Raw genomic sequence first — 13,024 nt, 5'->3', positions numbered from 1 at the left:
GAATCAGTCTAAAATATAAAACTTTAAAAGAAAAAACGTCAACTTCCTCTTTTACAAGGCAACTTTCTAAACTTTCTTTTTTGGCTTTCCCCTGCAGCATATGGAAGTTTCTGGACCATGGATCAAACCCAAGCAAGAGCTGCAACCTATGCCACAGCTGCAGAAATGCTGGATCCTTAACCCACTGCTCTGGGCCAGGGATCGAACTGCAGCCTCCACAGATACAAAATGGATCATTAATCCACTGTGCCATAGCGGGAACTTCCCAAACTTTAAAATATTATTCCTGAAAGGATCTCAGAAATCACCTAGTCCAATTTTATACCATAGATGAAGAAACTCAGATTAAAAGTGCAATTTATCTCCAATTAATAGTCTTTTCTTCAGGCCAAATATCTCCAAACTTTACACCAGTTCCTGAAATAGCACAGTTTCTAGATCCTGAATACTGCAGTCTTCTCTTTTCAAGATGCACTCCAGTCTACTATGAGACCCTCTTAAAATATGGTACTCAAATATAATTACTACCTGGGGTTTTAACAGAGAAGAGTATAATGAAACGATCAATAATTACGTACCTCCTCAGTAATGCTGCAGTAAGACTTCTTTAAGGAGCCTAAAACATCTCAATTCAGACACTGCGGCATTTAGTAAAGCTACTGATGTAATTTAGTAAAGATACTGCAGCAATCTGGATCCCATCTCTGATTGATCAGTTGATGAGCCATGTTATTTTACTTACTGACTTTGACTCATGACCAATTTGCTTACTCTTTGATCCTTTTCCTTATTCTTTAATCAAAATCTGAGAATGTTTCTGCTAAAACTGATGTGGCCCAGAAGCTTAGTTAATTCCTAGAATCTGAGCAATTAGTAATTCTTTGCAACTCCCATATGATCTGATTTCCCAGATCTTGCTAGGGGAATTTTTTTCTATCTTTAGGAAACTACCTATCCTCATTAGTCCTGCAAGATAATTTCTAAAAGCACCAAATATCAAGATGGTACTGTGACAAACATTAAAAATGAGTAGGGAAAGATGTACACCAAGAGACAATGAAAGGGATATAAATGTGTATCACAGCCCTGCCCCCACCAAAGGAAAGGGTGGAGAAAACATGAGTTGAACCAGAAGTGACCAGCCTAAACTACAGAGAGAAAAAGGGAAAGGAAGCAGTATTTTGTACAAAAGCATTGGCAACCTATGCTAGGGTTATTAAGTTGCAAAGAAACTGAAGAAAATATTATTTGGAGATAACTCATTTTCTGGATCTGAGTTTCTTCATCCATGAAATAAAGTTGGTCAAACTAGATAACTGTGGTTATTATCTAGAACATCTCTAAAATATGAGTCATTTAACTATTGCAATACATTACATGAAAAAGTTAATAATTCCTTAACTTTTTTACATTTCAGTTTCCTCAACAATGAAATTGGTATGAATTGCTCTGATCTTACAGGATTCTTACAAACTCTCTACTGTCTCAGCGATTATTTAAAAAAAGACTTTAGTTTGAACCCTTATAGCACAAGTAAAAAGGATGGAGCTCTTAGGTTCTAAATTCTAGTCTCAGATCACTGGATAGTAAGTAATTCTGGTCAATCCGGAAACTTCAACGTATTTAAGATAACCACAGTTTACCTGGAATGGTAATCTGAGCTCACCTGGAATAATCTATTTCTCTTAGTAAATAAATGACTTTCCAATGATGAGAAGGTTAGAATTAGAGATATAAAGATAATGAAATAAACCAAAGTCATTTACAAATATTTTGTTAAATTCAAGAAAATCTATGTATTGTGGCTACAATGCATATATTGCGGAGGTATAAATGCACACATACGAAGGTACAATGCAGGAGTGGGATTATCTGAAAGTGATTTAAATGCTTATTCTGGACGGCATACAGGGGTCTCTGCCTTCTACCAATGGGAGGGATGAACCTAAACTCAACCCCCTATAGAAGCAGGGGCTTATTTTTCCCTGAGAGCAGAGACGGCAACTTTTCATAGTTCCTGAGATCTCCAGGTTCTAGGCAGTCGCCCTTCCCAAACAACTCCTATAAACAGCTAATATCCCTAGTTCAGACTGCATGGTGTCAAACACCATGCCCTTATGGTAGATCTATAAAAAGGAGACCCACAGCTGGGGAGGGATTTTTATTAGAACACTGACCCAAATGGGAATCTAGCAGTAACCTGGCCTGAGCAGAATGGGAGGATTAGGGAGACCAGTGTCTTCCTTTAAAAAAAAAAAAAAAAAAAAAGAGAAGTCACACAACATAAAATCTGCCAATTTTTTTCTTTCCTTTTTACAGCTGCACCTGCAGCATATGGAAGTTCTCAGGCTAGGAGCTGAAATGGAGCTGCAGTTGCTGGCTTATGCCACAGCCACAGCAACACCAGATTCAGGCCACATCTGTGACCTACACCACAGCTTGCAGCAACACCGGATCCTTAACCCATTGGTGGAGGTCAGGGATTGAACCCACATCCTCACAGACACTATGTTGGGTTCTTATCTCAATGAGCCACAATAATAACTCCAAAATCTGCCATTTTAACCATTTAAAAATGTACAATTTGTTGGCTCTCCGAACCTTCATAATGCTATATGACCATCACCACCATCGTAAGGACTCTGAAATATTCTAGTTCCAGAGCATTTTCATCACCCTCCAAAAAAATCCCTGTACCCATTCCTCCCCATTCCCTCTTTCCCCAACCCCCAAGAAAACATTACTCTGTTTTCTTTCTCTACGGATTTGTCTTTTTCAGACATATCATATAAATTAAATCATACATTTTTTGTGTGTGCCTGGCTTCTTATGTTTTCAAGATTCATCCATGTTGTAGCATATATCAGGACTTCATTCCCTCGTGTGTGTAACTATTATTCTGTTGTACGGACATACCGCTTTTGCTGACCCATTCATCAGCTGATGGACTAACCAACTAATGGGCTGCTTCATTTTTTAGCTTTTTATTATGAATAAAGCTTCTATAAGCAACCAAATTTGTTATTATTTTTATTTTTTATGTTTTTATATTTTGGCCGCCCCATGGCATGTGGAGTTCCCAGCCCAGGGATTAGATACAAGCCAAAATTGCAACCTACAGAGCAACTGCTACAACACTGGACCCTTTAACCCATGATGTGCCAGGTCGGGTAGCAAACCTGCATCCTGGTGCTGCAGAGATGCTGGTGATCCTGTTGTGCCACAGTGGGAATTCCCGACCAAATTTTCTCTAATGGGCAAATGGGAGTTCTCATTGTGGGTCAGTAGGTTAATAACCTGACATAGTGCAGGTGAGAATGTGGGTTCAATATCTGGCCTCGTTCAGTGATTAAGGATCTGGTGTTGCCGCAAGCTGCAGCGAAGGCCACAGACGCAGCTCAGATCTGGTGTTGCTATGGCTGTGGTGTAGGCCGGCAGCTCTGGCTCCAATTTAACCCCTAGCCTGAGAACTTCTGTAATTCCGCATGTGCAGCTGTAAAAAGAAAAAAAAAAAAAAAAATGGGGAGGATCAAATGATTTAAATGGACATTTCATTAAGAAAATATAGAAATGGCCAATAAACATATGAAGATTCTCAACATCACTAGTCATAAGGAAATGCAAATCAAAACCACAAACCTTCCCAACCATCAGGATGGCTATAATCCAAAAAAATGAAAAATAACAAGTGTTGGCAAGGATATGAAGAAACTAGAACACTTATACATTGCTGGAAGGAATGTAAAATGGTGCTGCTACTATGGGAAACAGTTTGCAAGTTCCTCAAAAAGCTAAACATAGAATAACCAGCAATTCCAACTCCTAGCTATAACCCGCCCCCTCCACCCCTGCCAACTTCTTGATTATTCTTGGCTTAAAGTTTTCCCTTCTTCTTTCAAATACTTTAGGAAATGACTGTTATTTTGTAAAAACAAAAGCCATGAGGACATGGAATATTAAAGAAAATAATCTGACATTATTATGATTCTAATTTAAAACATGAAACATGTTTTTGTTTGTTTGGTTTTTTTTTTGGCTTTTTAGGGCTGCACCGGGGCACATGGAAGTTCCAAGGCTAGGGGGCGAATTGGAGCTGTAGCCTCCAGTCTATGCCATAGGCACAGAAACGTGGGATCTGAGCCATGTCTGTGACCTACACCACAGCTCATGGCAACACCAGACCCCAACCCACTAAGCAAGGCCAGGGACTGAACCTGCATTCTCATGGATACTTGTCAGATTCATTTCCGCTGTGCCACAATAGGAACTCCTCTATTTTTTTAATTTACTTTTTTAACTTGTGATTTTTAAATCAAAGTGTTAAGAAAAAGTTACTAAATCTGTAAGCAGTATTGAAAAGCTTAAGAGAACTTAATAACATGTATTACTTAGTGTGAACTGTAGTCAAAATACATTTAGAAAACACTGCACTGGTTAATTAAGATTTTTCCTATATTCTGATTATGTTATCCAAAAACATCCTCATCCTTTTCTTTTCTTTTCTTTTTTGCTTATTTTTAGGGGTGCGCCTACGGCATATGGAGGTTCCCAGGCTAGGGGTCCAATCGGAGCAACAGCTGCTGGCCTATGCTACAGCCACAGCAACACGGGATCTGAGCTGCATCTGAGACCTACACTACAGGTCACGGCAACGCCAGATCCTTGACCCACTGAGCGAGGCCAGGGATCGAACCCGCAAGCTCATTGTTCCTAGTCGGACTCGTTTCCTCTGCGCCATGACAGGAACTCCCCCTTTTCTCTTAACCTGTGAAATTGGATTGTGATGATCATTATACAACTACAGATGTGATAAATTCACTGAGTAATAAAAAAAAAGAAAGATACATGAACTACAGAAGGTCAATAAATTGGACTTCATCAAAATGAAAAACTGAACAAAAACAAAAAATAAATCCATTCAAATCATGCCAAATTTGCTTCTCCTTCCCTTAAATTCTAGTTGATTCTCAGTGCCTAAAAAGTAACTAGGTGATGATCTAATTAGCTGAATGATACAATTCACATTAAGGTGAGAATAAGGCTTAAGCATTCCTAGTATCCACAGATATTATAAGAGCAAATTACAAATCTTCAGCAGTATACTATACATGGAAAGGAAAAGCTGAAACCTTGCTGCCTCTCTTCTGAGAGAAGACATCTTGTCCCAGGCACCCTTACCTAATTTTTCCAGAGAGTACAACTAAATGAACTTAGCAACTATACCTACAGACTATAGTTCTATTCTTCATTTTTAACAATGTAGGTATTTAGAGAGTCCTATAAATGGCTTTTCTCTCATTTCTCTGGGGTTTTCCTTCCTTCCTCCCTCCATTCCTTCTACCTCTCCTTCCCTCCTCTGTCCTTCCCTCCCTCCCTCTCTTCTATTCAGTTATTCATTCATAGTTAAAAAAACAACAAAACAATATACACAACAATTTCTACACTGAGGTTAAAAACCAAAATTCCTTGTTTACTCTGAAAAATAAAGAAGATAGGAAGAGTAGAATCATATATAATGTAAAGACATGGAAAGACAGATAAAAATTATCTTAAATGCTTATCAGTGACAGTAAGAACCTTGATCATAGGTTCTTAAAATTCACAATCCTAGAAAAGATAATATCAACAGCAAGCAATTTTTCAATTGGCATAAACACATTTAATCCTTCAGCACACAATTTAAGATTCACAGCACACTTAAGACTAAAGAAAACAAGATTCATAATGAAAAATATTTATCTTGGGAGTTCCCATTGTGGCTCAGCAGGTTAAGAACCCGAAATAGCTTCCGTGAGAATGTGGGTTCAATCCCTGGCCTTGATCAGTGGGTTAAGGATCCAGTGCTGCCACAAGCTGCAGCGTAAGGCACAGATGCGGCTCAGATCTGGTGTTGCCAGGGCTGTGGTATAGGCCTGTAGCTGTGGCTCCAATTCTACTCCTAGCCTGAGAACTTCCATATGCCTCAGGAGTGGCCATTTAAAAAAAAAAAACAAAAAAAAAACTTACCTAACAAATTATGTATACAAATACTGATATTTAAGAAGTTAGTAAGAAAAGACTATACCTGAGATATTTGGCCCTGGACTTTTGTAAGCTGAGTTGTTCGAATATTTAAAGACTGGCTTCTTGTTACTGTTGCCCCAGAAAGGGATTTTCCATTCACCTTTCTTTCAAGGTGACAACTTGCTGGTGATCTCTCTTCAAGAAGAACAGCATCCCAAGGATCGTCTGCTAGCAAACGTGGTATATTTTTCTCTTCTTCGTGATCCAATACCTCCACATTGTCCACCTTAGGCTTACTTAGAGGATCCAAGTCTAACCAGTCAAATTTACTGATATCTTTAGATTTTGGAGATACCTGTAGATTGCTGCTTGTAGCTTTTGAATTTGTTATCTCCAAGTCAGTCCTTGCTTTTCCATTTTTTAAAAATTCTGATGTACTAGCTATTTTGTCAAACAGCTTTGCCATGTCAGGGCTGACAACTGGACGATAGATAGGTAAGCTTCCTTGTGGATAAAAGGGTGTGGCAGGTGTCAAAGGATATGAAAAATATGGAGACTGTCCTGGAAGACTTAAATATATAGGTTCTGTGGATGGAAAAGTAGGCATTCTTGGATTGAAGCCATTTTGGAATGCGGTCTGTTTACTACTGCAAGTTGACTGATAAATAGAAGGTAAAGTATAACTGGAAGGCCCAGATAATCCAGGTGGCCACTGTCCTCTCTGAATAGGTCTACGACAGAGCTGTGCTGAAAACGAAGGGCTCAGAAAAGGAGTAACTGGCAAGACAGGTGTTTTCTTAGTCTCAAAATCATCATCTAGCAATAGTTTCTCAAGTTCAGCTTGGGTGAGCTTTTCTACATCAATATCTAATGCTCTTTTTTGGGTATCTGATTCAGGAAACATCATGAGATCATAATCCTGTTTGTTATAAACTTGTGCTTTTTCTCTCATGCTGCTCGACAACTCAAATCCTCTCTGATTATCAGTCACCCGTCTATCCTTTTGCAGTTTTGCTAAAGCCTCTGCTTCCATCTGTAATGCTTCTTCTTTGTCCACATCTTTTGTTCTTGTTGGTTCCAGATGTGAAGATGAACATTGCTTAAATCCATTGTTGCTGGATATCTGAGCCATGTCCGCTTAAAGACCAAAAGTTACCCCAATCTATTTTTTTCTTGTAGCTTCCAAAATAGTAAGACCTATATGTAAAATAAACATAACACTATTAGATTTCTAAAACATAAATTTGTGGGGGTTTTTTTTGCAACCTACTACATATGATTTATAATTTAATGCCACTTACAAATACACTATTAAATAAAATAAACAGTTGGAAGAAATCTGGGTTAAGGAACACTTTTAAAATGTCTTATACATTGTTGGCTTAAGAGAGATGTTTAGACAAACATGACTTTACCCCATTCCCTGACCTAACAGAAAAGCTAACACAGTAAAGGAACTCAAGAAGCTTTCACTTCAGCTGTCACAATGGTTGCCATTAACTAGTGGCACTTCTGGCAGAATTCTCGGCATGAAATGGCTTAAGTGTTAGTCACATATTTTCAAGAGTTCAGACAGGGTTTACTGTTATGCAAATAGCAGGTCAAAATGGTTTCAATCTTTTGCTACTAGTTAAATTACTCAAAAGCCAATTAGCAATAAAAGTATTCAATACCTAATAAACAATATCAAGTAACTATTATTTTATCAAAATATCATGAAAAACTAATTATTACTCTAGAAATTTTTTAAAAGTATACTGTAACATAGATTAGAATAATAAGACAAGTGTTAAGGCTATAAGAAGCTGTAGTACTCCACTCAAAGGTTAAATCACAGCTGAATTTGTCACATAGTTTTGGTCACATTTTTATGCTGATTATCTGCAGTTAACTCAATAGTTATAATACTAAAACCTCTCCTTTTCAAATTGCTAAAATATCTATTCATAAACCAGAAGACAGTTTAATAAACTTCCTTATAGATCAGTTAATAAACATTTATGCTCTTCCATTTAAAATAAACACTTAGGAGTTCCTGCTGTGGCGCAATGGGATTGACAGCATCTCTGCAGCACCAGGATGCAGGTTCAATCCGCAGCCCAGCACAGTGAGTTAAAGGATCTGGTGTTGCCACAACTGCCAAAGGTTGCAACTGTGGCTTGAATCTGATCCCTGGGTCAGGAACTCCATACGTCACAGGGCAGCCAAAAATGAAGAAAATAAAATACTTAGTTTAGATCAAGATTACCCTATGAAGCAAAATGAGTATCTGATTCCTGGCTTGGGAATTCCATGTGCAACTGAATGGCCAAAAATGAAAAAAATAAAAAGAAACAATTCAGATCAAGACAACCCTATGAAGCAAAATGACCAGTTAAAGGGTTAGTAATCCACCATGTAACAGAGGGCACATTTCCTGATTCTAATCAATAGGTTACAGGGGTTAAATGTGGGTTTGGAGTCCCATCACCTATATTTACGAAGCTGTAAAATCTTGGGCAAGTGAAAACTTTTCCACATGCCTTAGTTTCCTCACTTTATTACAAAGAATTAAGTGAAACAATGCAACTAAAAGTGTTTACCATTGGCCTTTAGCATAAGCATTAAATAAGTGGCATCTAGGAGTTCCCATTGTGGCTCAGTGGTAACAAACCCAACTAGTATCCATGAGGATTGCAGGTTTGATCCCTGGCTTTGCTAGAGGATCTGGCGTTTCTGTGAGCTATGGTGTTAGGTTGCAGATGCGGCTCAGATCTGGCATTGCTGTGGCTGTGGTGGAGGCCAGCAGCTGTAGTTCCGATTAGAACTAGCCTGGGAACTTTCACGTTCGGCCAGTGTGGCCCTAAAAAACAAATAAATAAGTGGCATCTATTATTAATCTAATTTGGTATGAGATACACCTAGTTTGAATACTTATAAGAAGAGAGCTCCTGTTTACATGCTTTTTCTAGCATAGTGTTTATCTACAGTATGTGCTCAATAAACGCTTAATGAAAGGAGATAAGGAAACATCCAAAGTGAAATTAAATACAAATGAAAACTCTAAGTGTTGAAGTAATGCTAAATAAAAAAAATTATTAAGGAGGACATGAAGAAAGGTATTCACATCTTTTGCAATTCTTTCATACAACTATAGTTGAATTTCTGAGGCACTTAACTGAAAAGCCATTCCAAATTATCCCCCCTCTGGCAGGCTGTAAAACTAGACATGATGTACACTTAAGTTTGTATACTTCATTGTATGTGAATATTTTATAAAAATATTTACATACAATGTTATATGGCTCTTGAAAAACATGCATGAATTATTTACAGAGGAAAGTACTAGTATCTACAATTTATTTTGAAACATCAAAAAAATAAGATAAATTGATAGAGGGATGATATATGGATAAATATATGATGAAGCAGGTATAAGAAAATATTAATAGTAGAATCTAGGTGGTAGGCATGTGGGTATTCACTTTGAAATTCTTTCAACATGACCTCAAAAACCTTTACAACAAAATTTTGGGTGGAGGAGGATGGGCACAAATTCCTCCCATTCCAGTATACACCCATCTTTGCAATGCAACTCCATTGCTCCTCCCCTAAAGATCTCTATTTTTCTACTTGATCTGAGCTGGCCTTGTGACTTGCTTTGACCAACAGAATGTGAAAGTAGTAATATTGTGGGAGTTCTACGACTATCACAAGAGCCTGTTTCAGCTCTTTCTTCCCTGAGTGCAGCCTCCGCCATGTGATGGCTCACAGAGACTGAGAGAACACAAAGGCAACAGAGAGCCAGCATCAATCAAGCAACTTGTGAGTGCAGCCACCATCTTAGACCAACCACTCACAGCAGAGATGACAACAGCTATGTGAATGACCCAAGGCAAGACCAGCAGAAGAAACAACCCAGCCTAAATTCAAGTCAAACTGCTAACCCATAATTCATTTTGAAATGGTTTGTTACAAAGTAATAGATAACTGATAACCCCTCCTTTTTTTTTTTTACCTTTAAGAAACAAAACAGAAGCTACCCAGCAAATTTAACTTCTGCAGTCACCACTACTACCTTCTTTCACATGTCCTCAGAGAATGAACTGTTCCCTTTTCCTAAGGATGCTCCCTTCACATACATGCATATATAGATATATATGTGTGTGTGTGTGCGTGTGTGTGTTTCTGCTTTTTAGGGCGGTGCCCACAGCATATGGAGGTGCCCAGGTTAGGAGTAAAATCTGAGCTACAGCTGCTGGCCTATACCACAGCCACAGCAACATGGGATCCAAGACGTGTTTGCAACCTACACCACAGCTCACAGCAACACCGGATCCTTAACCCACTGAGCAAGGCCAGGAATTGAACCCACAACCTCACGGTTCTTAGTTGGATTCATTTCCACTGCACAACGATGGGAACTCCTCACCTATATTCTTAATGCCACTGAATTCCCCTTCTTTATCAAGGACTGCCTCCTTTGCATTACTAATTTCTCCTTTGCTTATTTCTGCTCCTCTGCCATAAAAATGCTCAAGTTTTCTCCACACTGAGGGAAAAAAATCTTAACATGTGCCTGTGGACTCCAGCAGCTTTCATTTTAATTTTCTCCTTTCACTGCCAAACTTCTCAAATGAGTGACCTAGAAAGTCCTTTCTTTACACACTGCCTTAGAAAAATTCTACTTCTCCTTTAGGGCCCAATTCAAGCAAGCTTTTCTTAAGCAGCTCTGATCAGATTTCATCTTTTTAGCTCAAATCAAAATTTCTATCTTTACTTTTGTATGCTGTTTTTGCTTGCCCATCATGCTTCCTTCTGGTAGCAGAATCTACAACTACCTTTTTGTAAATTACTTATCTCCCTTTTGTTCCACTTACTTTGAATTGGGCTGGACCATCCTTACTCCTCTCCCTCATCCTATCCCTACTCCAGAAGATTCAAGTCTGGTCAATCAGAATTGACTCTAGAATTTCTGAACTATTTGGAAAGGAAGCTTATCACTGAGGTTGCTAAGATGTTATTATGTAAGCCTGGCACTGTTTTAGCCATCTTTGCCATAACTTGCCACAACAACAGGATACACACTGCCTGAGAATGTATCCAAGCCAGAAGAAAGCAGAGCTAAGATAAAGGAAATGAGATAAATTCTACTTTTTAATTTTTTTCTTTTTGGCTACACCTGTGGCATAGGGAAGTTCCTGGGCCAGGGATCGAATCCGAGCTATATCTGCAACCTCTGCCACAGCTGTGGCAATGTGGAATCCTTAACCCACTCCACAGGGCTAGGAATTGAACCAGCATCTCCACAGAGTCAAGCTGGATTATTAACCCGCTGCACTGTAGTGGGAACTCCAGAATAAGCTTCTTAAATACAGAGGCCCACCTGTTCATTTTTTTCTTCTCCACAACATTTAAAACCACATTCCTTAATAAATATGGAACTTAATTCAATGAACATGTATTTTAACAGGAGGAAATGAAGGCTACTTGAGAGTCATAGAGGAAGGGTTTCAGCCAGTATGGATATAAAATGGGAGAAATGAGTCAAGTTTAACTACCTGTTATTGAACAACTCAACACATTGCCTATTTTTCACAAAATCAGATGGATTAAAACAAAACATTTTCAAAAGAGATAAAAATAATGAACTATAATTCATCTTCCACAAGCATAATACCAATGTTGTTTAAGTATTCCTCTGGCTACCCTATCTGCTAAGGATACAATTTGTTCTCAGGGAGTTCCCGTCGTGGCGCAGTGGTTCACGAATTCGACTAGGAACCATGAGGTTGCGGGTTCGGTCCCTGCCCTTGCTCAGTGGGTTAACGATCCGGCGTTGCCATGAGCTGTGGTGTAGGTTGCAGTCTCGGCTCGGATCCTGCGTTGCTGTGGCTCTGGCGTAGGCCGGTGGCTGCAGCTCCGATTGGACCCCTAGCCTGGGAACCTCCATATGCCGCGGGAGCGGCCCAAGAAATAGCAAAAAGACAAAAAAAAAAAAAAAAAAAAAAAAAAAAAAGAATTTGTTCTCAAAAGGAGAATCTAGATTTTTAAGTGCGTTTGAGACACAGTTAATTCAATGAAGAATGCATTCCTCAAAAACCACCCCCCAAAACAAAAAAAACACATTCCAAATATTTAAAATTAATGTTACCTTTCATTTACTGACAAAGGTATAAAATTAAGTTTAAAATATCTTTTCACAGTGAAAAAGATGTTTTTTTCATCCCATTAATTCATTTGCTTGTTCTATCCCCAGATCCATCCCAAAGTAATATATGCTAAAGTAAATTCAACTCTAAGTAGTCAGTAATAGCTGTCTGTTAGCAGCAAAATTACCATATTTTAGTTTTCCAAAAGATTAAGCATGTGTCATCAAATGCTAATAAAGGACTTAAAGTTTGTCCAAAAGTAACCCTGTGCTTCAGCTATTTTTCTAAGGCTGCTGCACTGACATGCTCCATTAATTTTTTAAAATAAAACTTCAGTTGATGACAAACATTTAGCAGGAAATAATTTCCAACATGCTAATTCAGAATGAAAACTTCGATGCTAATGTTCCCCTAATCCAAGCTGGGAAAGACAATATAACTTGTCTTTAAATGATGACTGTATACCACCTGCCAAAATTTTCCCAACATAAAGTAACTCAGTGTGGATCATAAGGCCGTTGTGACTTTAACATTCTTCAAAAGAGGGCAATTAAACTATTCAGTTAAACTTTTGGACACCATTTACAGACCCAAAAGAATTAATTTAAAAGCTCTTGGCTGCTGTAAATTCATTTACAATTTAAATTTAAATCTCGGAAAAAAAAAAAAAAAAAAAAAAACGAGTCAGTCCTGCTATCCATATAAATGTTTTCTGATCTTAAAATTTAAGATACTTTAAAAAATGGAGAAACACAACAACAACAACAACAACAACAAAAAAAAAAAAAAAAAAAAAAAAAAAAAGGAGTTCCCGTCGTGGCGCAGTGGTTAACGAATCCGACTGGGAACCATGAGGTTGCGGGTTCGGTCCCTGCCCTTGCTCAGTGGGT

General features: G+C 38.3%; 1 protein-coding gene across 4 annotated transcripts in view; it reads right to left on the bottom strand.

Annotated features, from left to right (window-relative positions):
• Positions 1 to 13,024, bottom strand: part of PIK3C2A (phosphatidylinositol-4-phosphate 3-kinase catalytic subunit type 2 alpha) — a 195,430-nt gene that overhangs the window by 84,931 nt on the left and 97,475 nt on the right. For 3 of the 4 annotated variants that reach the window (XR_014837239.1, XM_021083275.2, XM_085011828.1), the window contains one exon: positions 6,065 to 7,200. The exons of the other annotated variant lie outside the window; for it this stretch is intronic. Coding sequence is in view for 2 of the 3 variants with exons in the window: in XM_021083275.2 (XP_020938934.2) it covers positions 6,065 to 7,135 (1,071 nt within the window). In the remaining variant the exon portion in view is untranslated. The remainder of the gene's footprint in view (positions 1 to 6,064; positions 7,201 to 13,024) is intronic. 4 annotated transcript variants of the gene reach the window in all.

Source organism: Sus scrofa, chromosome 2 (genome assembly GCF_054392235.1).
Source record: "Sus scrofa isolate SSC_HxYL_T2T_F1_AM1 chromosome 2, Sscrofa_HxYL_maternal_Yorkshire_Landrace_v2.0, whole genome shotgun sequence".
In the NCBI taxonomy this organism is placed as follows: Eukaryota; Metazoa; Chordata; class Mammalia; order Artiodactyla; family Suidae; genus Sus; species Sus scrofa.
The sequence above is the reverse complement of the archived record's forward strand: the minus strand, read 5'-3'. Positions and strand labels throughout refer to the sequence as shown.